This window comes from Ambystoma mexicanum, chromosome 6q (genome assembly GCF_040938575.1).
Source record: "Ambystoma mexicanum isolate Mex_15411 chromosome 6q, UKY_AmexF1_1, whole genome shotgun sequence".
Taxonomy (NCBI): Eukaryota; Metazoa; Chordata; class Amphibia; order Caudata; family Ambystomatidae; genus Ambystoma; species Ambystoma mexicanum.
The window spans coordinates 869,535,832-869,562,754 of record NC_090937.1 but is presented as its reverse complement, the minus strand read 5'-3'; the positions used below and the strand labels follow the sequence as shown (position 1 = coordinate 869,562,754).

At 42.9% G+C, this 26,923-nt stretch overlaps 1 protein-coding gene across 1 annotated transcript in view; it reads right to left on the bottom strand.

Annotated features, from left to right (window-relative positions):
* Positions 1–26,445, bottom strand: part of ANXA10 (annexin A10) — a 330,211-nt gene extending 303,766 nt beyond the window's left edge. The window contains exons 1-3 of the mRNA XM_069630205.1: positions 26,259–26,445; positions 25,801–25,988; positions 17,108–17,189 (exon numbers count right to left, since the gene is read on the bottom strand). Of these exons, the coding sequence (XP_069486306.1) occupies positions 17,108–17,189; positions 25,801–25,988; positions 26,259–26,445 (457 nt within the window). The remainder of the gene's footprint in view (positions 1–17,107; positions 17,190–25,800; positions 25,989–26,258) is intronic.
* Positions 26,446–26,923: the final 478 nt, after the last annotated feature.

Below are 26,923 nucleotides of genomic sequence, written 5' to 3'. Positions count from 1 at the left end.
ACTGGTACAAGATTGGTCATTCTTCTCTTCACTTCCAACTTGGGGGAGGCTAGCTTACAAGAGTCCTTCGCCTCCATTGAGGGGCCTTAGTACCAGTAGAGATTGTCTGGTCCAACAGGAGTTTACCCCCATTGTGCCCTGGGATGGATATGGTGCAGAGCTTGCCTTTCCCTTGCAGCACCTGTCCTCACCTCTGGCAGAGGACGTTGATGAGGACTGCTCTCCTAACAGGGTTTGAATGAATTTCTCCCGATATCCTTGCATGCCCAAAAGTGAATCAAGAAATAGAGTTGGAGACTCCTTCCTTATAAAGGCAAAAGGTCTCCCAGTATTGGGTAAAAGCAAACTGGATTTAATGGGCCCAGCCCCTGTTAAGGTAACACGTGATTTTATTCCTACTTGCATTATACACAAAGTACTTTGCAGTGCAGGTGGTGTAGGATATAGAAAGGGAAGAGAAGCCTGCAGAAAACAAAAATGGATGAATCCCTTCTGTTCTTCTCAGTCTGACTGTCTAAACCCACCTCCTTAACTATGCCTGCACCCTGGTGTGAGACTGGCTCTTTTGTTTAGGGTGTGGCCTTTAAAACTTGTTTGCAAAGGAGCTCCTTTTGGGACCTGCCCTGCAGGAGAGTTTTTGCTCAACTACGCACAGTGTAAAAGAGAGGCACATTCTCCCTGCCCATTGTTCTGCTGTATGACAGAATTAGCCAGTCAGATTAGAATACACACAATCCTTCCCATGCTGGCCTGGGCTTACAGTGTTGACATGTGTATGGTACAAACCAAATGTTTTGCAATTATGTGAACTATTATCCACCAAAACAAAATATGGCTTATATTTCAAAATTATCCTCCCACTGAGCTATCATTTATGATAATTATTATTGTTTTCAGTCAGAGGTGCCAATTTAAATTCAACCTCTGTCTGCAGCTGCAGGTGCAGCACTTCTACTGTCATAGACCTGGGCCTGTGGAATGCCAGGTCCCTTTTCAACAAAACAACGTCAGTACTGGACTTCTTTCTAAGGCTACGTTTCCACTTTCTCTGTATAAATGAAACATGTATTCAACCCCACAACACAACTGTTTCTGCCTCTCTTACCTCTTCCCTATTGTCTTTTGCTCATGTCCTTCGAGCAGGCAATCGCGCAGGGGGTACTGGAATTCTTTATCATTCATCTTTTTCTTCTATTCTATCACCTGTTACTCTGCCAGTCTACTCTTCTTTTGAATTTACTCATCTTTACTCTTCCTCATGCTATTTCCATTCTTATCATCTATTGTCCTCCTGGCCCACTAGGTTTGTTCTGCAATGATATTGATCTTCTCCTCTCTCACATCTTACCCAGTCCTACTCCACTGGTATTACTTGGAGACTTTAATCTTCATCTTTCTTCCACTCACTCAACCTCTCCTTTCCTTTCTAGTCTTGACTCTCACCTGCTCCTACCTCTACCCACTCCTCCGCCTCACATATCTGGCTCTTCGCTTGATTTAAACTTTCTCTCCATTTTCAATGCTTCTTCTGAATTAGCTCTACCTGTTTATCTGTCCGATCACTACCTAATCTCGGTTTCACTCTTGCCTTCTGCTCCTCAGATCTCCTCTACCACTTCTTCATCTAAAACATTTTCTCGACGCGATTTACGCAGCTTCAACTCCTCACTTTACATTGACACTTGTACTACTATTCTTGCCTCTTTAATAAACGTCTCTTCTCTTACTGCTGATGAGGCTGCCTCTACCCTCTCATCATCTCTTTCCCTTGGTTTTGACCAACTCTACCCTTTTTCTGCTTTTCAGCCTACCCGTAAACGTATTCATCTTTGGCTTTCCCCTCAACTTCACGCTATGCGGTGTCTTCTTTGTAGGCTGGAGCGTCATTAGCTCAAAACTAAATCCTTATCTAATCACTCTGCTTATTTCTCTTATCATGTCCTCTATGACAGTGGTCTTACTTCTGCTAAACGTGACTACTTTTCTGACCTTCTTCACATGCAATCTACTTACCCTACTTACCCTAAACGTCTCTTTCAAACTTTAATACACCTCCTTTTTCCCCTTTGTCCCCTTTTCCTGATCACTCTATTAATTCTACTTTGCCTGCTTCTGAATTTGCTAATTTATCTTCTTCTAAAGTTCAGTCTCTTCGTCAAGACATTTTAAATTCTCCTACCCCAACTATTGTATCAGCAAATCATTCTACTCCCCCTGCTTTCATCTCTAATTTCTCTCCAGTTTCTGACTCTGATGTACTTCTTTTGTTAGCTGAAGCACATCCTACTGCTACTCCCACTGACCCAATCCCATCTGCTCCTATTCCTTAAGTCTATCCTCTTCTCGTACCTTATCTTGTTTCTTTTTTTCAACACTTGTCTCAGCACCACTGTTTTTCCTACAGCTTTTAAACATGCTACAATTGTTCCTATTCTGAAAAAACGCACAGCCAACCCTCTTATTGGTTCTAATTTACGGGCTTTCTCCCTCCTGCCATATCTTTCCGAGCTCCTTGAACGCCTATTTTATTCTCAGATTTCATCTTTTGTCACTGATCTATCACTTCTCCCTGGTTTTCAGTCTGGTTCTCGTCCTCGTCACTCCACTAAAACTGCTTTGATTTGTGTACTTAACTCCCTTCTATCAGTACGTTATTCTAAACACTCTTCTTATTCTGCTTGATTTATCTGCTGCTTTTGACACCATGGACCATTTTTTGATTTTGGAATCTGTTTCCTTTTTTAGTCTTAGGGGTACTGTTCTTTCTTGGTTCTCTTCCTATCTTTCGAATCAAACTTTTACTGTCTCTTGGGCTGGTCAGACCTCTTCACCCCTTCCCCTCAAGCACGGGTTCCCCAAGGGTCAGTTTTGTGTCCCTTCCTTTTCTCTCTCCATACCTCTGAACTCTCACCTATAATTTCTTCTTTTGATCTTTCTCATCACTTCTACGCCGATGACACACAACTCTTCCTGTCCTTCTCGTCTTTTACTCATGAAATTCACCGCACCCTCACTGCTTGTCTCTCCACTATCAAATCTTGGATGGCTTTTCATTTCCTTACTTTAAATGCAGGGAAGACTGAGATGCTATTCTTCCCTGCCAACACTTTTCCACCTCATCCTCCACCTCCTTCCATATCTTTACCACCTGCTAGTCTTATGATTTCTCACGTAGCTCGGAATTTTGGACTTTATCTTGACTCTAATCTTTCTTTTGTCCACCATATCTCTCTTACCTCCTGCTCTTGTCATTTCCATTTGTACAATATTCTCAGTCTGTCTTTTTCTTAGTTTTCAGGCCATCAAACGTATATCTCCTCCCTAATGTTTTCACAGCTCTTTAACTGCTCCAACACTCTCTTTGGCCTTCCAAGTTCCCGTCTTGCACCTCTGAAATGAATTTATAACTCTTATGTTTGTTTACTTTATCTTCTTTCCTATTGTGATTCAATTTCTTCTTCACTTGCCTCACTTGGCTGGCTACCTTTCCATTCTCAGCTCAAATTCCAGTTTTTATTTTTAGTCTTCAAATCACTTTACCAGCTTGCACCTGACTAACTTGCTTCACTTCTTTCCTTTTATATTCCCTTGCGTTCCTCTGGTCTTTTTAGACTGAATGTCCCACGTCCAACATGTGCCCAGTCCCGTTTTCGCTCAGTTCAGCTTCTTGCCCCCCAACACTGGAATTCCCTTCAAGTGCTATTCATTCTATCACTGACTATCCTACTTTTCGCTCCTCTTTGAAATCTAACCTTTTACATTGTTCTCGATTGTCTGCTACCAGCGTTGATCCATTTATGTTTTGATGTTTACTTATCATTATTTGTGTACTGCACTCTGTTTTAACTATACAGCGCTTTGGACAAAAGCGCTATATAAAACACAATAAAATACAAATACAAATACAGGTGACTTTGCTTCACCTACAGCTGTCAAAAAGGGCACCTCTGGCCCCTGAACCTGCTCTGTGCAACTGGAGTCAACAAAAGCAATGATCCTTGAAAAACATTTTGAGATTTAATCAGTAAAATAATTTATTCCATTTTGTAATAATCCAATAATCAATATACACTAAATGAAGACAGCTGTGCAAAGTGTTCTCCTACCCACCGATTTTAACACAAAATCAAAAATGTAATAATGAAGACATGAAATAGATCAGAATCATGAATACACATACATAAAATTGTGCCACTGGAGAGCAGGAGCTGCAGACCAGGAAATTGATGCGGCAGGGTACAGGTGGGTAATATGCTTTTAGGAATGAGTTAAATAAAGGGGTGTCTGCTTAGCAGACCACCTTTCCTGAGGTTGATTACCCACATCCTAATATTAATAAAAATCAGAATTGCCAGATCTACTGCAGCCTTGCCAGATGGTTATCCTTCACATTTGTTGGTTGGGACTTTCATATATACGTTGGATGGGGGGGTTGTAGAATTCTGATGTTTGATGTCTTTTGGGAAGGGCGTTCAATTCCAATGTGCATCTGGTTTAGATGGTATGCACATTGTGTGTTGGACAGTAGAATTTGAGCGTGTTCTCTCTGAACCAAAAGGCATTTCCTCCCTTAACCCTTAGCATGTAGCCAGTGGTAATGAGTGGAGTTTCCAGACTGCTTCCTATCATTGGCTGCCAACTTGTAGATGTTTGCATCTACTTAAGACATAGAGAGAGGGAGAGAGAGAGAGAGAGAGAGAGAGAGAGAGAGAGAGAGAGAAAGAGAGATAGCGAGATACAGAGAGTGAAAGAAAGAGAGAGCGAGAGAAAGCCTATCACTGCTGCTCCTGCAGCTAACCAGTCCCAAAATGCTGTACGCTATCAGATCTTTGGCTCTTCTTTATGGATAAAATGCTCCAAAGTCTCTCCACCAAACCCATAGAAATGGCTGATTCACACACAGAAACTGGGTGCTTCCCACCTTCACCATCAGCACCCCAGGTTTTGCATCTGCTTCTCCCACTATCCCTTCATAGATCCACCCATTTTCATTTCTCTACAGAGCATAAAAAGTATTGCCCTCTGCCCCCCAAATGTGGCAGAAGGGCACTCTACCATACTACTTACATCACATTCTACTACTGGATACAAATAGGAATACACACTTCACATGTTCCAATTCATCCTCTTAAAACCAACATAAATTAAAAAGATTAATAGTCTAAAAAAGAACCTAAATCTCATTAAGACATTTAGGAAAGAGCACAATCTCCCCTCCTATTAAGCAATTCACATATGTGATGCCAAAGGGTAAGTACATTTGGGACTATGTGCTTTCAAAAGAAAAGTTTAATGCTTCTCCTAAATTCTTCATTCTAGCTTCAAACAAGGACAGGCTTACGTACCTGCTACACAAATCCATTTGCTCAGAGCACAACAGGTCAAAATGCTCAATGTCATCTACCCTGTCGATTAAACATGTACAATTCTTATAATTTATACTACCATTAGCTCACTTTAAAACACGTTTTGTTGTCATACAATTGACTCAATCTTACTCTAGTGACTAATCTGCAGAGTTGTGGTGAGAGGATCACATCCAGGTATTGAGCATATTCTGACGGATTCATTAGTTCCCTCATATAAACTAAGAGACTGTAACCTAACTACAGATGTCTTCTGAGCTGTTTTATTTTAAATTAGCCTTTGCTATTGGTAAGTCATTCATGGTCTCAGATGATTAAATATGTTCAGTACCAATCTCTCCCTCCCCTACTGTATGGACAAACTAGGAGAACTTGGTCAAGAGTGGACTGCTCAAAATCTCTGACAATGCAAAGCACAACTTTACATCATTATCCTGCATAAAGCTGTTTTCACAATTAAATCTATATATATAAAAAAGAAGAAGTCCTGACTGACTGACTCATCAACACCCAGCTCAAACCGTTTAACCTAGGAATGTGAAATTTGGAAAGTAATTGTGTTCATGATGTAGACTCCCACTAAGGAAGGGTTTTGGGAAATTCCATTCCTAAGGGAGTGAAAGGGGGGAACTCATTTTTGACTGACTCATCAACGCCCAGCTCAAACCGTTTAACCTAGGAATGTGAAATTTGGAAGGTACTTTGTTTTAATGACGTAGGCACCCACAAAGGAAGGATTTTTGGAAATTCTGTCCCTCAGCAGATGAAAGAGGGGGAGTGAATTTATTTATGAGGATACCTATATCTCAAAAACTGAAGATGTTACAGACATGAACATTGGTATTTAGATTCTTCTTCAAAATTAGAGAAACACATGCTTTACCATTTTCTGAAAATCCACTTAGGAGAGGTGGAACAGGGGGGTGAATATTTTTGAAGGCTAGACATATCTTACAAACCAAAGATGTTAGAAAAGTAAAAATTCACATTTTAGAACTTCATTATAAAATACGTTTCTAAACTGCTTCTTAAGATTGGCAATGGAGAGTGTCCCATATTTGAGAGAAACATTGTCATCCCTTTCTGACCTGGGCACAGTCATCAATTTCCTAGCAGAACTCACATTAAAAATGTACCCTGACATAGAAAATCGAATGGAGAAATTGACAGAATGGTTATGTGAGCGTGCCATTTTAACGCCAAAGAACAGCATGACTGCCGTAATCAATAAGATACTTATTAATTCTTTCAGAAGAGTCCAAATGGAGGGCAAATTTGTAAATTCAATGGTTCAAAGTGATGACGCAGTCCACAACCCCGTTGAGTTCTTGAACACTTTGAATCCTCCTGGTCATCCCGACCATAACATTCTTCTCAAAGTGGGATCACCTGTGATATTACCACAGAACCTCAACCCAGCTAAGCTCTGTAATGGCACCATATTGTGAGTCAAAGCTCTCCACAGAAATGTGATTGAGGCTACGGTGCTAACCGGTCCTGGCCAGGGGGAGTCCGTGTTCATACCACAAATACCTCTCATACCTTCAGAATATCTGTTTGAATTCAAAAGACTTCAGTTCCCCTTAAAGGTTTGTTTCGCCAGGACCATCACCAAATCTCAGGGGCATACTTTAAAGGTAGCAGGGATTGACCTAAGGGAAGGCTGCTCCTCGAATGGACAGTTTTACGTGGCTTGTTCCAGAGGGAGCTCACCTAACCCTCTGGTAATCCTAGCATTCGAAGGGAAAACCACTATTGTACCAAATCCCAAAACCCATGTGAGCAAAGCTGCAGGAAACAGCTAGTAGTGAATAATTTAACTGTTCTGATTTTGTTTGTTTTTATGCTATGAAATGCACAGGCATGCAGTAACATCAGTGGCCGGTCAGCTCTTCTACCCTCTAGGTTGATCATGCGGTCTCCCTCTGTCCACTCCTCCCTGGGGGTTCCCTTCCCTTGCATGTCCGATGTGCACATGATGTGTTTTCAGCATAATGTATCACTTCATTATCCCCTTTCCTAAATAAAACTGAATTAGTCTAGGAACTTTCTGGTATCTTCCTTGCTCTGGAAATCCTTCTGGAACAGGTAGCTTTCTCAGTTGACACTTCAAGTATTAGTCTATTTCCTTGATCAAGATCTTCTCTGTTTTATTTGAATGCCCTTCTTGAAGAGGAACCTGCCCCGTCTGGACTTGATGGCTTGTAGTTTTCTTGGGTTTTATTCAGCTGAGCACTTCTTCTCCCGCAATGATGTTTCCCTCCACTACTTCTTGTGTCCTTACACGACTTGGCATGTTCTTTCCTTGTGCTGTTTTGTGATACAGTGCTATTTTTTTCTATGTTCAATGACCTCCCATCTGCGGTTTGCACATATTAATCTCTTGCTTTGTGTAACTGGATGGGTGCACTCTTGCAAGTTAGCATCCTTTTGTATTTGTGTGGTAACCTTATTTTTACAAATTCAGCTTTGAGCAGGTTGTGTGTCTTCACTGTGTCTTCATTGCTTTTCCTGGATCGCAAATCCCTTTTCTTTCTTTGTGCATCTTGTTTACCTTCTTACTTGTTTTTTTCATGTTCAGCTCTGCCCGTTGTATGTTATCCATGGAGGTGATATCCAGTATTTGTTTGTCTTTTTTGCATATGAAGACTTGGGATATCCCTGTTACCCTATTAGGAGTGGTCTTAGTGTTGACACTCCTTTTTGAATTTCTTCCTTGCAGTCAGCCACTGAGAAATGGTGCTTGTATGATGCCATTCACATATCTGCAAATTCTCTTGACCTCTCCATGATGTAACATGGAGTTTTTATGTTTGATGTCATTTTTCTTGGGAAATGTCCTAATTTCTTCTCAAGTGAATTGAACTCCATTATCCGTTAATATCCAGTTGTCCATTTGTTATTGCCCTCTTTGCCCCCGCTATGTAGTTACTTAACTGTCTCTCGACCTTAGCACTTATGGCCACTAGTACTTTCATTCTTCCCTACGTCAGAGTCATTCCTGTATGTCTAATACTGGCTGGGGTATCAGTACATCTTCTCTCATGAATATTCCTTCATGTACAAGTATCTCTGATGATACTTTCCCGGCGTTTTGTAGGTCTTGAGGGAGTACTATTTCAACTGGTCATCCTTTCTTGGTAAATGCTGTTACTATTTAAAGGGTATTGTCAGTATTTATGTTGCCATTCTTCTAATGCAATTGCTACGCACCCTCCATCAGGATGTTGTCCTGGATATAGGTTGTTTTTTTATGGCATTAAGCAGCTAGGTCATGATCAGTTTTGAATGCACCTTTACCTGATGGTTGGCACTAGTAATGCCTAGTTTTGAGAACATTACCGCTCCTTGCAGTGACTGCATCATCTCTGTTACGTTAACTAGTGGTAAATTGTCACATATTACTTCTTGATTCAGTGCCCTAAGATCTATACACATTTGCGGTTTGCTTGATCCGCTCTTTCTTGTGACCATAATGGGGCTTAGCCGTTCTGCGGCTTCTACTGTTTCTCTTACATTTTCTTCAAACAGACTGTCAATCAGAATTTGCAATTCCTCTGAAGCAGTTACTGGAACAGGTTTTACTTTTTGTTTTACAGATATGGCACCCTCTGAAACCTTAATTGCATGCACATATCCCTTGGATATTCCTTTTGAGGTTGGGAACACTTCTGTGTGTTTTTCAAGTATTTTCTTCTTTGTATTCTCTGTCACAGACATCACTTGCTCCTTCCTATCTTGATCTAATTTGATTTTCAGGTCAGCTTGGTGTGGCCTTCCTAATAAAGCATCTCCTATGTCTGTAACATGTACTTTCACTTATACTGGTCTGTCCTTAAACTGAATGGCTGTCCGGAAGTGTTCTTCTTATGAGCTTGATTTCTTTGCCTCTATACACAAAGTAGGTTTACTTTGGTCCTTAGTACTGTGCTCTTTCTGCCGTTCCACATATGTTCATACAGTTCCTCTGATATGATGGTGAGGACCGGCTCAGGGTCAGCCATCATGCGTATCGGTTTCTCACCCACTAATACTTTGCAGTAGGACTTTCCTTTTCATTTCATCATTTTCTGTGTCTGTAAATGCAATAGTCTCACATGCATCTGTTCATCTTTTGACTATTTACTGCCACTGTGTTCTACTTCCATCTGTTTCATTGCAAAGCCTCATGCCCTTACGAAATGTCCTGGTTTCTGACATTTACCACATCCCTGTCCTGCATCTGGACAGTCCGTGTCATTTGCTGCATGCCTGTGCCTTCCACACCTGGAACATTCCTTCCGGTATCAAGGATTTCCATTGTTTTTGTACTTCCCTTTTTAGCAACTATACACAACTTTACTGGCTCTACCTGTTCTTGTTGTTTTCCATTTGACTCTGTTGACTTAGATAATTTTTCTCAGAACATTTTGTTACTGTTCTTGCTGTCTATGCTCCTTCTCCACTGCGTGCAACTGTCAACGCTTCTAGAGTTGGGATTCTGCATTGCAGCCTCTTTTCGTTACATTTTGCTATTTTTCACCCCACTACCAAAGAGTCTCTCAGCATAACATGTGGCTCATTTCAAGTATGGCAGTGCAGGAAACAATTGGCGGTATCAGAATTACTGCCATTTTTCACACACTGCCATACTACAGATATGGCCCTGTAGTGGGGGATTTACCTCTAGAATTATCTGGAGGTAAATCTTCCCACCTCTTGCAGAAAATTGGCAAAATCGGTGGAATTACCGCTGCAGTAAATCTGCAAAAAATACCCCAGAGAGTCCCATGGACTCTCAAAAAATGGGATTAACTCCACCACTGAGAAAGAGGAGACCTAGGCAATTGTGCTTTCGGTGTGGGCCGCACACCCCAAATACCCACTTTGGGTTAATCAATTTCTCTTTGTTTCTGAATAAATTCAAAAGTCCAACTTCAGTGATGATTCAAATGTATAGTCTTATTTAATGTTCAAAATAACATATTCATTAAGTCCATAAAAATATTATGCTTAATTGGTTAAACTTCACCAAAAAAGCTAATGCTCTCTATTGAGGCAAAACAGAGAACCCATCCGGCTAATGCATTTTGGAGTATATCCTTCCTCAGAGCCAGGTTATTACTGTGCTGCACACATTGTGATTGTAATATATTTCAGTATTAATTAAGCATATTCACAATGTTTAGATCAAAAATCAACATTGCACCGTGCACAACGACCAGATTCAAAATTTAACAGGGCGCCCACAAGGACAGAGAAATATTAAACATGAATTCAAGATGAGAGAAAAAACACAAGAGCAAAAAAACAAGAGAAAGAAACCAAGAAACTTTCATCATTATGTATGTTCAAGTCACGCCTTCCTAAATTATGATGGTTATAGCAGTATTAGGCAGTACATACCGTTAGTCATGCTTATGATCAAGGTTGTATTTAATTGTTTAACACTGTGGTCCCTCGTGTTGCCTAAAGTGTAAAGACGTCTGACTTACAGTGTAAACAATACCGTGCTGAGGTGCCTAATCGCATAGTATACTTTGTGCAGTACCGTGTGACTGTGTATTGCGGTGCATCTATTGTCACTGACCTGTAAGCCAAGTATACAATAACGCGTACTGTTCGAGTGTTGAATTGGTCTATTTGGCACTACCTGACATGAAGAGAGCAAACATGTTATCTCCTATCAGCATTCATATGCATCGACTGTCAATATAAAAACGATCGTGCATCGCATTTCCTTTTCTTACCTGGAGTGCAACGAGCAGTGTCCTGCTCAGTCTCCTACGAACGGCGTCTGTTGCTCGCGGTTCGTGCCGTTGCCCTAGGCAACATTATATAAACAATATGGTCGCTCGTAAGTTTACGTGCCAGCCATATTGGATGTGGCAAAAGTAGTTCAAATTGATTCCTATTGGTTGCACGAATACCGCAGTCTGCATTGTGTGCTAATATAGTATGCTGTCTCATATCTTATGTAATAACAATACACATGTTAAGAAATGCGATAACAATACGCATGTTAAGAAATGCGAAACCTCGTGGTATCAAAGGTATATGTATACTGTAGTCCTAAAGTTGTGTAAAAAATACACGCGAGTAAAGTTTGTGAACGTGTGTGTTGGTGCAGTCTGTGACACTCGATGCCTAGATCCATAATTTAGCAATAGTGTGGATATATGAATATTACGTAGATCTGTACCAAGAAAAATGAAAAGAAGAGAAAAAAGCAAAAAGGGAAAAGAAAGCTTTAAACAGCGTCTCTACAGAAAATGGTATGCTGCCACTGAACAGTTATAAATTAGAAGTTAGAAGTGTCCTCTCTAGTCATATGCAGACTGTGATACTAAAGGGCTGAGCCAAACTGTTTCTTAGCTTTGTGCATATACGGCCTTGTGACTCCACAACTCCACCACTCCACCACTGCCACTTGTAATCCGGCGGTAATTCTGCCATACCAATGGCCTCATCCCCGACCTCGGCGGTAACGCCGGCAGTATTAGCGCGGGGGCTATTAGCGCGACTGCCATAGCCCCCGGCGCTAATAGCGTGGGATCACGAGTTGGGCGGACTTGGAAGTCCCCATTCCCCATTGAGCCCATTCGGGAATGCCCCATTCCCCATTGGGCTCAATGAGGAAATTACGCGCTCATACCGCCGGTGGATTTCCCGCCGGCGGTATGAGCGTGAATTCTCGGCGGATTTCACACCAGCTCAGAGCTGGGTTGAAATCCGCTGAGGCCCTGATTCGGCGGACCCTTAAATCCGGCAGTAATAGCGCTACCGCCGGATTTAAGGGTTACCGCCGAGGTCGTGATGAGGCCCCAAGTGACGTAACGGTAATTCCATTGGGCGGTATTTAATACCCGAATACTGCTCAACTCGTAATGAGGCCTAAAACAGTTTACTCAGTGCTGTTCCTTAATCAGCAACAGGTTCAATAGCTCAATGTTTCCTTTCATACTAATGCAATCTATGTCACAGTTTATTCCCTTTGATCTCAAATCTTTTATTTAGTCTTCCGAGAGCCTTTTCCTCTGGATTGTCTATGTTTGAACCATCATTCTCTTTTTCGGTTGGGAATTTCTGAAATATGCTTTAATCCTCCATCCCCAAAAAATGTATCAGAAGTGCTGTTTGTTAGGCAAGAATTGATGTAGTAACCCTGTGGGAGAATACACAACCCTTGTCCTCGGTATTAGGTAATCCACCTATTGCTATAGGCCTGTACTACACAAGTTGGTAGTGTGACTAAGCAGCCAGACTTATCTCAAGAGGGGTAATTGTGAGCTGTAGGGCTGTAGCATTGAAACTCACCAATACAAGTATCCAAATAACACTTACACTCAAGGTTTTCTGGTAAAATAATTAGGTATTTACTTAATGGTCAGTTTTAAATAAGCATTCTTTAAAAAGGGCAATGTACAACAATAAAAATACGCTTAAAAATACTTTCTCAGAATCAAGGCAAAGCAAGTAGATACTCTTTAGAGATGCTTCATTCACACTTCCTAAACCCTCAGGTGACTTCACTAACTAGGACAGTAGTGGCATCTATATACCACTTTTGCACTTTGTATATTCTGAGGTTGGTAGAAAGGAAAGGTTAAAGGAAGGAAAAGTGTTAAACAGGTTCTCACAGCATGTGAGCACTTGTAAATCTCCCAATGAAGTCTAGATAAAAACCTTTCACGGCAATATTAGTTAAAAACCAATGTATCACCTATAAGGGACAGTAAGAATCAAAGTCAATGGACTAGAGTCTGCAGGGAGCTAGGACAGCCAAAGTCAATTGGAGCAAAGTCTATGGAGCTGAGACACTTTTTAAATAGCAAAAAGTCTTGTTAGAGAGTTTTTTGAAGAAAAATCACTGTAGGGTCACAAGCTGTTAAACTTGTGAAAGTTAGAGCTACAATCAACTTTAGAAAAGAAGCTACTGCAAGTCTCAACTGAGAAGAGCAGAACTACAGACAAAGAGGTAAGTACCCCAAAATCAGAACAGTACCTTTGGTTAGAAGAAAAGGATCCAGCTGGCTTCTGTCTGGTGGTTGCAGTGACGCAGACCCTGTGTTCCTGTGCCTCAGTCGTGGCGACAAGAGGGAGGACGTCTGGAGGACTCCAGCACTGCAATTCAAATTTCAGCAGCAGTGACGGGTGTTCTTCGGATCAGCGGCACTTTGCGGTTTCAGTGCTCGGTAAACAGCACCACCGAGGTTCGTGGACACCCGTTGGGCTTCCTTCACTTGAGTTTGGGTCGTCCTGCTTCTCAAGGGTCCTCATGAGACACCTGGAGGTTTTGGCCGGCTTACAGACGTTGCACTCGACTATGGATTTCTCAACCCCTTGCACTCGGTTCCAGCAGCAGCAAAGAAGAACAGCCAGTTGGGGAAGGTCTTTCAGCAAAGTTCATCTCAGGGTTAGTTGGTCCCACTAACACAAAGGAAGAAGTCGTCCTTTGCAGAGCTTCTCTTGTTGATCAGAAAAAGGAGTTTCAGCACAGCAGCAGGGCTTCATCGGGCAGTTCAATGGTCCAGGAGGATGCAATAAGCTTCGTTCATGGTTTCTTTATCGGGGTGTTCTTCCCAGTGGTCGACTCTGTCTTCAGTTCAAGAAGCCTCACTTTTTAAGCAGGTTTCTCCCATTCATGCACAGACTAGCTGTCACTCACACAGCAGGGTGGCTGTCCTGCAAGGACAGCCAGCCAGCCAATCAGCACTGGGTGCATTCAGGTTGTCCTGGAGACTTAGGACAGGGGAGTTTTCTGGCACCTCCCTCACTTCCTGCCTTTGCAGACACACTGGAGCCAGTGGCGGGTTTGGGATTCAGTACTGAAGTCTGCCAAAGGCAAAATGAACAAAGGGGACAAACCTGGTTTGTCGCAGAGAGTAAAACCCAAGAAAGACCTCACACACAAGAAATGGCAAAAAAAGAAGACCAGGGCCATTTTGACACAATGGTCACCCATGGGTGCTATATTGCAGCTGAGGATTCAGTCTCCGGTAGAAAAGTACAATGGTAGGAAAACTAAACCACTGCCACCAGGTATTTAAAGTCATGAGGGTAACATGAACATTTTTACATGAGTAAGTAGGAAAAGGGGCTACTAAGTAACCCCACAGGTACTCCCCATAAAATGGGGCGCGCTGGATATACAAAGAGAAAATGTAAGTAAAGTCAATTTCACTTTACTATTCTTGGGAACTGTAGTTCAACCAAGAAAAGGTAATTAAACCTTAAGAGAAATCTAAAGGATTTCTCTGTGACACTGCACTGAAGGTAGTGCGTGTCACGTACAAAAAGCAGACGCCTATGGAATTTGTCAGACTCCAAAAACAAAGGAAACATATTATCCGAATCAGATCAAAAATACATGAGAGAGTGGGAAAAAGGCCTCACTCTCTCCAGGGTTTAAATTAAAATATCCTAAAGTCCATCAAAAGAGCCTTGGGTCTCTAAGGTTAAAGGGAATTAGCACAGAAATGAGAATTCTCCCGAACACTGTTTTTCTTTTCATTAGCACAGAAATGAGAATTCGCCCGAACACTGGTTTTTTTTCTGACTGGTTTCTTTTAGACATGATGGATTCATATATATATTTTAAACCATTGCAGCCACTGCTTCCAGGGCATTATTGGAATACCTGTATTTGGTAGAAAGGCTGATAATGCTATTACTTGCTACATCATCTTCTCGTGCTCCCTTGTGTCTGTCTTTATTGTATTTTCTTCTGATCTTTGTTTTTTTTTGTTGTAATTCTTGTAATGCAGTTTCACTTCGTTTAATGCGTCCTCCTCAAATCGCTTCCTTCCTTACCATTGTGGACATATTATAATTATTTGCTGAATAAGTTAAGAGGTAGTTCTGATCATGTTTGTATTTATCTACAATTATTAATTACGCCGGCACGTGTTAACATCAGGAGCTGGTTGAACCTCCCTGTGGATTACGTAGGCTCCAACTGTCCTTTCTGCGCCGGGCGTGCTGCTACGTCATGCGTCCTCCTACTGCAAGCCCTGCGTGTGCGCAGCATCACAACTCACTACACTATGCCTATTATGGTAACAGAAAAATAGTGTAGGTGATGGGGGGGGCAGGATTCCTATTGAGGGTATATTTGGTTTCCTTCTTCTGCACATGCAGGTGTGACTCGCGCTACCCTCAATACGTTATGCGGCCATTTATTCTGGTACACTCTAATGAATACGCTGTAGTGTTTTCCAATGCCTCACTTGTGATCACAAGGAAACTGTTCAGTAGTTATGTGTGAGGTTAATCTAGGTCCCTTCTCTGCTTGATGGCACTTCTTTCCATGATCTGGAGGGATGTAACCCTCATGGGTGTGGTTCATTGCTGGGGGTTGGGAAAGGTTGTCAGGCAGACTCCAGGCAGGATATATTTTTATGCATATTCACTCGGCCTGAGCTGTCACGAGCATTGCCTGGCGTGCCCAGCTCTAGCTAAGGTGTTACCAAACCCCTGCCTTTGGTTGTGATGCAAAGGTTGTCCATGATTAGATCGAGTCAGAAATGTCAGAGGGAGAAAAAAAACAAAGTCATTTAATTGAAAATGACTTTCTTTTTTTCTCCCGTGGACTTTTCTGGAAACCCGCAGCCCTCACCCCCTTACTTACCTTTTGGTGGCACACCTCGCTGTGTGTGCCCGACTCCTCCATTTGTCTGCGACGCCGGTTCCCTTCACTTAAGTGAATGGGAACAGTCGCTGCAGGGTCCTTTTTTGTATGCATTTAAACGAAAAAACGTTAGTCTTTAGGTCGTGCAACCCCTAACGCGATTGTAGTGAAGAAATGTGCGGGGACACCCCTGCCAGCCCCCCTGCCCTTGTTCACTGTAAATGCCCCAAATGGGATATTTATTCGAAATGTTCAGCTGTTCGTAATTTTCGAAAAGCCGAAATTCGAATAAATATCCTATTCGTTTTTTTTATTCGGTAATTTCTACGGATTCCGATACAAATACCTGCACAGTAGAAGGTATGTGAGAAACAGGCCAGAAAAAAAGACCAGTAATAATGTGGTCTTAATCTGTGGAGAGGGTAGAGGCCCCCATAACCAGAGGTGGCTACTTCCTCTCAGGCCCTGGGCCCAGGACACCTCTCTACACAGAGATAAGGGCAACACACGCCCCACTCCAAACACGGAAGCGAGACCATCCCCAGTGCCTCATGCGAGTTCCAAGGGAACATGAACATACTGAGTGGGCTGAAATGGATTGCTTTGTGTGTTCCCTCTCCACAGCCCCGCTGGAAATATGTTCCTGTCATGTGGGAACCCACATGCATTGTCTTGGGGGTATTTCACATGCATGCTTCCTCACAAGCTCAGAGTGAATCAACGACACATCGCACCGTGTGCAGCATTTATGCTACATTTAGCAGCACAGCAAGGATGATGACTAGGACATTAGCCTGTGTGTATATGTCATAAGCAGAACATGGGTGGACAACTTTGATGAAGCATTAGCTAATATAATGTTGTAAAGGAACCATTTTGCAGCCATTAATGCAGCGTTCATACTAATAGGAAGAGACGTGGATCCTTTTTGCAGCTCATTTTCCGTTTGTGTTACTGATCATTTTGCTAATAAGTTAATAATGTTCTTTTAATAAAGAGATGCAAGCGTTCTTAGCATTGCATTAGTCTCATTTTATGTGTGTTTTCCTCTTCATTGCTTCTATCATTGGTGCCTATTTAGAAATCCTAATAGATTAAATGCAGGATTGAAAGTGTCATGCAATATACATACCAAAGCCCTGCAGTGCTCCTGCCAGCATTTGTGCATCCATGGGAGGGTTGAAGTTTGGACTGGGGAAAATTGTTCCCTGTGCCTAAAGGGAGGAAACAAAATCATGTTTACATGTGTCCTGCATATAGCAAAAACATAGTATTGTATAGCCTCTGTCTTATGAATGAATACAAACAGCATTCTACAATATACCGCCTAATTCACAGAACGTTTTCCTATGGGATTGCGCCATTATAAAACGCTTCCATGAATCAGGCCCCAAAAATATAAAATTGAAGTGTTGAGCTTGCACATTTAGGTACAACAGACAACAATCTGAAAAAGAACACCAATATTTTATTTTCTTATTTATAAAATGTAGCGATTTGGCATCACCTGCTCTTCAGCCACCTACGATCTGAAGGGGCGTGGTTACAAGAAGAGGCTGCTTATAGCACACGCCCAATGATCATTGGCGAGCTGCCCGCTCCACAAAGGCCACACTTTCCCAGCTAGGCGCTAGTGGGCCCGTTATAGGAATCTTTACATGGTCAGCTGTCCGCCTCTGCAGGCGCCATATCCACAAAATCGTGCGTACCGCCATCAGATGCGCAACTGCTCAAAGAGGCCCTTCTGGGCCCAGATTATCTAACAGTTGCACCATCGCTAAAAATGGAGAAAATGCTTTAATAATGCAAAATGGAGCAAACAGGTTTTTTCACAATACATATTATCTAAAAACATTTGCACTGGGCCATACATTAATCACTATTGCATTGTGCTATGTTTTCTGCATAGCATAAAGCAAAATGTGCTTACGATGTTTCTGTTCATGCAACACTGCACTGCAAAACAGTCCCCATTTTACCAGGTGCAAAGATTTTTAGATAATACCGATTGGGGCTAAAACTGTTTGCTACATTCCAAATTATCTAAGCAGCAAAATTGGTGCTATATTTGTTTGCTCCACTTTTTTTGCACAGGTGCAAAGCTTTGATAAACTGTCCCCAGCAATTGCGAATGTATTTCAATGCATGTATTCAGAAACAAACCACTGAAAATGCACTTTGCGCAATACAGCACAAAGCGCCAGATTCACAAAAACATGCACATCTCAATGAGATGCACAATGGTGATAAGATGAACTTGTGCCATTGCACTTCTCATTCTAAGTGGCAAATTTACAAGAAAGACTAAGAAATATGCATTGTGTAAGGGAGCGCAGGTTTCCGCACATAAAATGTGCAAATAAAGGTGCAATGGATGGCGCATCCATGCAGTGGGTAGGTATGTGGCTTATCTGGTATGACGTGCCTAAAACAAATGACGTTCAACCAGGGCAGTTGCTAGGTCTGGAAAAGACTAGGGCTATGCTAATGTCAGAACTGTCCGGACTGGGGGCTAGCTAGCCTTTTGGCTGTAGCTCCTGATATTCTATCTGGGGCTACAATCAAAAGATCCGGGGCTATAGCCTCCTTAGCCCCCCCCTAGAAACGCCTCTGCGTTCAACATCTAACAAGGTGTCGAAACGTGCGCATCGGATGAGTTGCACCAAAAACCAGCGCAAATGACATTCCGCATCTGATGATGTGCTTGGAACGTGTGCATTATGTGAGATTCGTCAAAAACAGTCGCAAATTCCAGTACAAATTGGAGAAAACCAGGAAATGTCTATACACTCATTTTGGAGAACTGGAGAAGGGCTGTTTTTTTATCAAGGGCAATCTAGGCCTACAAGATGTCATCCAAAGGAAAAAGTGGGGACAATGCAGAGGAGGAATAGCACCGTGTCCCAAACTTCAGTGAAGAAGAGGTTGAAGTGACAGTGTACTTTATGGAAGATCCTGAAGAAACCCTCTTTTGCAAAGATAAGCAAAGGGCCAGCCTTGCAGTGTGAAATGCTCTCTGTGGCAAGCTTGCTACACATGTCTATCATGCCTGAGGTGTCACCCTGAGAAATATTAAGGAGATAAAGAAGCACTGGGGTGATTTGAGGACAGGACACAATCAAAGCTGGCAGACATGCACTCCATGCTAGTGCCACCGGTGGAGGACCATGTACAGGGCTCACCCTGTCCCCAGTTGAGGAGACAGTGTCTAGCATGCTACATACTATCACTGTGGAAAAAGTTGGTGGGATGGACACCACTGCAAGAACTCAAGGTTGGGCATACAGAGATGAGACATATCTTTGTGTGTGCATGCACATTTCGAGTGAGCTGACATTGGATAGAGCACCGACTGTTACCTAGTGACTATCACACAATCACATGTAAAAATCTGTGTCTAGGAAAATGACTTGTCAAACTGCATGGGACATTCAGAGCCTCACACATCCCACTCTATGAAGATGCATGGACCTTCGTAGAAAGTTTGCACTGTGTGTGTTTGTGTGTGCACGAAGCACTGTGTGCATGTGAGCACCAATAGGTGGGAAGAGGGCAACACATCCAGTGAGACATACTTAATGCATTAGCAACCATGACTGTTGATTGAAATGACGATCGCAGGTTGCTCAAGTGTCACATTTGTGATCTTTTTATTCTTTCTGAAACAGAAGCCAATCCACAGGATGCCATGGAACACGTTCCTGACATGCCACCATTTGAAGGGCCTGATGAGGAAGAGGACATCACCACCACAGTGGTGATTCTTCTATTAACTTTCCCTGTGGTCCAACGAAGTGGTGGGGTGGACAGGCCCCTCGAGGTCCCAGGATCGGTGGCAAGAGCACCAACTGTGACCGCAGCCGACAATGTGTCTGCCAATCCTCCAACAGACACACTCCTATAAAGAGGGCCACGCACCATCAGGCCACATCAACTTGCCAGCAGAATGCAGCTGACCTCCATGCATTCAACCCTAGGTAAGGGGTTGCAGCAAAGGATGCACTAGTGGGGGAACACCGGTAGCAGGACACAAGCTGGATGAGAACTGTCAACAGGCAGGTCAGGATTCAGATGGACAGCATGCCGAGGATATTGCTGTCACTCACCACTTGGCATGTTCCCTGGACGGATATGCAGCAGCAATGACGACTGCCTCCACCAGGAGCTCTAGTCTCACTGCCTTACCCAGTGACATTTATGGGCAGCAAGAAAAACGCACTACTGAGACACCATCTACACCGGAAACCTGCCCCAGTGAAGGCCCCTCGCTCAGTAACATTATTGTGGGCTGGTAACTTTCTTTTGATTATTTTTATGCATGTTTGTGGGGACATGGGAACTTGATTGGCATTTTTTATTTTTTTTATTTCAGTATATATAAAATCTGATGTCAAGACTGAAATACATTTTTTGAAACTCGGTTGTGGGCCATGTCCCCTTAATTTATCTTGTAGTTTGTGGGATTGTAATTCTTTGCTGTTATGTTATGAGCACATTGTGCAGTCCTTGTGGCTGTTGGATTTCGGCTAGTATTTGTTGGTCCAGTGATAAGTATTTCAATGAGATGTTTGATTTAGTGTGGTACGGTCCACCCTTTCACAATAGGCAAGTTTGGGTCTCCTTCCCACTGTCAGAGGACATACTGCAAATTGCTTGGCGCTGTGATAATGTGGCTATGTGTTAGGTGACTGGATGTAGAGCAGCTCACCTACACAGAAGCAATCATTACTCTTGGAATGTTACCATTGACCCATCCAACTGTGGATATGAGACCTCTCAAGGGAACAAGAGTAGAAAGGAGCTTGTACAGGCAGAAATATCAATAGAGGAAGAGGCAAAAATAGACACTTTGACCGGGGTGGTGCAGCTGATGACACTGAAGGGCTATTGCCGCTGCAGGAGTCATAGACTGAGCCAGAAACACCCAGATGGATTGCAAAGCCGGCACACAGGAGGAGGCCAAACACATACCCTTTCACAGACTGGGAAAAGGATATGCGGCAACAGCAGATATCTACAAGGACTCCACTCACATCTATTCAGGATACTATAGGTGAGGGTCTCCGTGGAGTCTTTAGGCAGTCAGCAATAACACTGCTTCCATGCCACCCCAGGTAGCAGCGGCGAGGGTGACCAAATATTTTGTGAAGGATTGCCATGCAACAAGGGTATAGAAGCCTTAGCTTTTTTATTTTTATTAAACAGACAAATATACAGGTAATCCATCCCAGAAACGGCACGGCGTTCTGCTAACTAGGCTCCACTTTAATAAAACTCCATGGTACAGCATAGCGTACTGGTGTTCCCCACTGGACCAATTTGCTGACAGAACTGAAAAACCTGCTTATCAGTGGCTCAGAGCAGGTTCAAAGGTCAGATGTGCCCTTGATACCTGTTCGAGCACAAGGCTCTTACACACTGAGGCTGAATTAACGTCAGCACCTCTGATTCAAAATACCATAAGAATTATCTCTTGGTAGCAGGCTAATCTGAAACATAAGACATACATAGGTTTTTGTATGGCGAATGATAGCTCAAATAGCTATTGAAGTCACATCAAACTAGGATCATACTACTATCAACCCAGAGTGCTCAGACCAGCGATGAGCACCTTTGTGGATTCCAGGCAGCCCAACTGTTTGTATTCCAGTGATTGAGACAAAATACGGGATGTCTTCTCTGTTGACTCTCTGGGAGGATTGGTAACTCTTCCCTGCCAGGCCAAGAAGCTCCCATCAGATCGCCTGAAAGCCTGGCTTCGAAGAGGCAATTCCGTATCAAAGGTCTGCCTGACACTAGTGGAAGGCACACTAGAAACCCTTTAAAGCTACAGGTTAAGAGAGGGCAGAGAGTATACCTGGGGGCTTGAGGAATGGTACCTCTATCTTTTTTATAATTATTATCATTATTCTTTCATAATGCGCTTCATACAGGAGACCAGTTTCTAAGCGCGAGACTAGGATTCAAACCTGTGCTGCCATGAACGGTTTTGCTTCCAAGACAAACACGTTGCCCCTGAGCTATCCTCCCAGCCCCCCTTTTCTGTGTGCACTTGTTCACTTTCTGTATCCTCCACTTCCTCTGGAACAAGGCATCCTGGGTATGACATCAGGAGGGAAGGGACATTTGTCTAAGGGACAGGGATTGGACCCCCTAAAGTAGGTTTGCTTTCATCCACCCCCTGTGACATTTTACCTTTAAAAGAGTGGCTTCTCCTTCATATTTTCACCTTGGGACCTTCAAGGACATCAGGAAAATTTTATCTGGAACCTATTGTGAAAGTATTCCTTTCTAAAGCCCTCTACCAGAAGTACAGACAGGTGATCCAAGGAAGAGGAAAGTTCTGCTCCCTACCCATCCCCAGGGCATATTGGGAGTGACTTTTCTGAGGACCAATGCCTTGCACTTGGCTAGCAAATCTCCCTATGCTGTGAGAGCAGAGACTGAAAAGGACTCCTTGTCATGGACCCCCCTGCTTTGGGTCCCACAGCATCCAAAGCCAGACTCCAGGGCACACAAGCCTCCTCTTTTCATCACTGAAGCCTCTTCGAATTGAATTCTTACCCTGTTTAACACCTTTGGACCACCAGGACCTGTAGTGCTGATTTTGACATTCTCCTTCAAACTTTGAACCACTATTTGCATCCTTCAAGCTCATTCAACACTGCATCGCCCCAGCAGAACATGTCACCTGTCGGGGTTGAGCACTAATGCACCATGGTGATGCTTCACTCAGCCACCCGAACCAACGGTACTCATTGTTTTGAACCACACTTGGTCAATCGCTCCTGGTGATCCAATGACCCACACTGCTTGATGCCATATGCAAACCGCATGCAGCACCATTTTGCATCATGGTGAATCACCATGCTGAGAGCATTGCCTCTGTTAACTAGATTGCTGCTTTAGAATATGTGCCACCAGATAGTGGAGATGGTGTCAGCAGGGATCGACAAAGCCTCAGGAATAGCAGGTAGAATGCCTGCAAATAACCATATGCATGCTTTCTTTGTGGCTACACAGTTAATTTTCACTTTGGGGACTTTCACAGTTGGGACTACAGTGTGAGCCTATTCCTTTCTGTACGTATGTGATCTGATGTTAAGACTGAAATAACATCGTCTTGCAAAGACGTTGTGTGCAAAGTCTCATTTCTATTATGCATTGCTTTGCAAGGAATGTGGAGGGTTCAGTTGGAATTTCATAGACAGGAGACGGTGCCTACCATTCATGGTGATCATGAAACCTTGTCTACGTCAGTGCTTATGTTGAGCAGGATAAGGATGTTTGCAGGGAGTGATGGGTGCACTTGGCAACCTCTGGGGAAGAAGTGTAGTTTATGATGTCATCACAATTTTTTGACAGTACATATTGAAACATACTGGAAACAAGTTGACCACTTGGCCACACACCACATTTACTCTCCTTGTAAATACCACCAGTCGTATTGACTAAATTAAATGGACCAGTCAGTATAGTATCAACTATATTAGCTTTACTGGACAGCAACACGTGTTTCGACCTGTTCAAAAGGTCTTCCTCAGGGTTGCAAAAGCAGACAATGTTTTGTTAATATTGTTGAAACATAATATATATTAACCTAACATAAAAGACCACAAGTTACGCAGAAAATGGGAAAAGGGATGGGATGGAAAAAAATGAACACATCTATCATCATCTTTTTCATACATATACCACAACACTTGTACATATTATTTCTTTTGGTAAAAAAGGTGTTCCACCCAATAATTCAAGTGAGACCCGGTACCTTTTTCCTCATGACCACCACCAAAACACTACCAAGGACCTCACCACAACTGAATAAATTATTTGTGCGGGGTTCTACTTCATTGCACCCAGTGGTTAACATGACTGCTCCCCAGGGGGTAAGAATGTTATAATAATCAAATAGGCCCTCATTCCGAGGTTGGTGGTAGTCATGGTGCTATTTGCACCATGACTGCCACCAATAACGGGTCCGGCACCGGTATAGTTCAATGGGGACTTACCGGTGTAGTCCGACCTTTGCGGGACCGGTAAGTCCCCATTGAAAATGCCATTCCCCATTCCCATTTGAGCCCCCATAGGGCTCAATGGGAATGGGGAGGGCGCAAATAAAAGGGCGAATGGCAAGCCCGTTATTTGTGCCCTGGTCCCTTAACGGGTCACGCCCAGAATGACTGGTCAGACCAGCCGTTACTGGTGGGACCCGCTAAAGGAACTTGTAGTAGGGCGGTAAGAGATTACTGGCACCGGTCTCCTTACCGGTGCCCGGTATCCCTTACTGCCCACCTTGGAATGACCCCCATAGTCTATACATCCAATATCAGCAAAAACACATCATCCTGTTGTACCTGGTCCAATGATCAACTCATCTTTAATGGAACCATGCTTTCTATTTCAAGCTGGTGCCATAATCCAATAGAAAAGATGGTGTTCGTAACCAACCATTCCTCACTCAATTTTAAAATCATATTCAGAAAGCCATACCTAATTTATTGTGCAGTCATTTGCACTTGTTGTATGACCTGCTCCTCATGAAGGAATTATCCACATTATTGTTTTCAAGGTTAAGACCCAACTCAAAAAAGTTCCCTAAAAAATATAAGTCCATAAATAAAAGTTGTGTTTGAAATCAAGTTTGTAAATGCTCAAAAAACAGGGAATTCTGAACAAAGGAATAACACCAGTACTCATGTAATGCATGGCTCATTAGGCCCATGCAACTTCTAGGCAGAAATATCACGGCGTTCAGCGTGGTATTTGCGTCCGCCATTTTGGTTCAAGCTTTTAAATAGTCCCATTGACGTCAGTCGTTAGTGCCCAATCTTATACTCCATTTCCATATCACAACATACTCCGACAGTTACGGCTGGTAAACAGCTTATTGTTATCACGTTCATGTTTCTATTAGTTAAAACTCCCTTACTTGAGTTGACACTGTATATAATATGCATGATGCTTGACTGACATTCATCCAAAATATCATTGTGTTATTATCATAATTGCGTTTGCAATATCCTAACTTGTGAAAATGCATTTATTCAGGATTGTATTTGTATTTGTATTTGTATTTGTATTCGTAGTGCGCCGAAAGGCCGTGGGCATCAGGGCGCAGAGAGACAAATCCAAAGTTGAGCTCACCTTCAAAGGGGGAGGAAGCTGTTTTATCTAGGCATTACCTGAAGAGGAATGTCTTCAGGCTTTTCCTAAATAGTATATGGTTGGCTTCTAGTCGCAAAGTCACTGGGAGATTGTTCCAGTGTCTGGCTACCAGTGCCGGAAAGGATTTCCCAGCACCCTGGGCACGATTAACAGCTGGTATCATTAACTTTCCTGAGGCTTGGGATCTCAGGACCCTATTGGGGGTGTAGCGAATTAACTTACCCCTGAGGTATGGCGGTGCTGCCCCGTGAAGACATCTATGCACCAGCGTCAGGGATTTAAACAGAATTCTCTACTCAACCAAGAGCCAATGGAGGGCTCTTCTGCTCTCCGTAACGTGATCTCTTTTGTTCAGCCTTTTAACTGCATGGGCCACATAATTTTCCATTATTTGGCATTTATTAATATTTTTTTTTTGATGCTCCAAGCAATAATGATTTGCCGTAGTCCAGGCGTGCCAGTATGATGGCCCTAGCTATCGTGGCTGCATTATTCTCATTGAGAAGCGGGCAAATGGCTCTCAGTAGTCTAATGTAATAAGCATTATTTTCATGGAGGTAGCTTGTCTGAGCCTTGGCTCCCAGGGTAGATTCCATCAACATCCCAAGTGTTTTTACCTGTGATACCACTTTGATATTCTGGTCCTAGCTTATCACTTGCCTTACTGGAATCGACGATCATTAACTCTGTTTTTTTGCTGTTTAAGCACATCCAGTTTTCTTCCATCCATTTATCAATCAGATTATACAATTTCATGATCTTATTTTTATCAGTTAGATAGTCGCCATCCAATTCTAAAACTAGCTGTGTGTCATCGGCGTAATTAGTAAAATAGACGCTGATGAACTCTAAAAGGACACACAGATATTTCATAAAAAGTTTAAAAAGCAGAGGAGATATACTAGCTCCTTGCGGGACCACTACACTAATAGGGGAAGGGGTAGAGAACTTCTCTTCCCAGTGAACTCTGGCCACTCGATCAGTAAGAAACGATGTCAGCCAGGCCAAAGCTGCTTTGGAACATCCAGCTGTATTCTCCAGTACCTGTTGTAATAGTAGGTGATCCACCAGGTCGAAGGCAGCACTTAGGTCCAGGAGTATTAGTATCCCTGTCTTACCCTTGTCCATGATAGAAAGCATTTGTGATTGCAAGTCTAACATAGCAGTTTCCGTACTGTGAGCAGCACAGAAACCAGACTGCTGCTCATGCAAGATGTTGTTAGCTTCAACATGAGCCTGCAGCTGGCCTGTGGCGATTTTGTCCATGATTTTCAAGATGAAATTTGTGTTGGTAATTGGGTGCATATTGCCAGGGTCCTTAGGATCCAGCCCGGGTTTTTTTTAACAGGGGGTGATGGTCACCTTCTTAATGGCTTGGGGAATCATGCCATCATGGAAGGAGGCATGATTATTTTGGACAGCACAGGTGCAAACAATTCCTTGTTTTCTAAAATAAGTTTAGGGGGGATTAGATTTTCTGCGCAGGAAGATGGCTTCATGTTAGCTAGAACCTTCACCAGCTCAGTATCAGAGATGGGATGAAAGTTGAATTTATCTAACTTAAATGGCTGGTGTTTGGCCGCATTGGGGAGGTGGATCTCTTTGGCGGTTTCTCTAGCCAGAATAATAGCTTTTCTGGCTTTTTGGGTTTCGTAGTCCTCCTCTGTGGGTGTGTAAGGGGGGACAATGGCCCTCATTACAACCCAGGCGTTAAGGGGTTAACGGCGCCGTAAAAGGTGGCGGCGCCGTTAAACCCTTAACGCCTGATTACGATGTCCCTTTG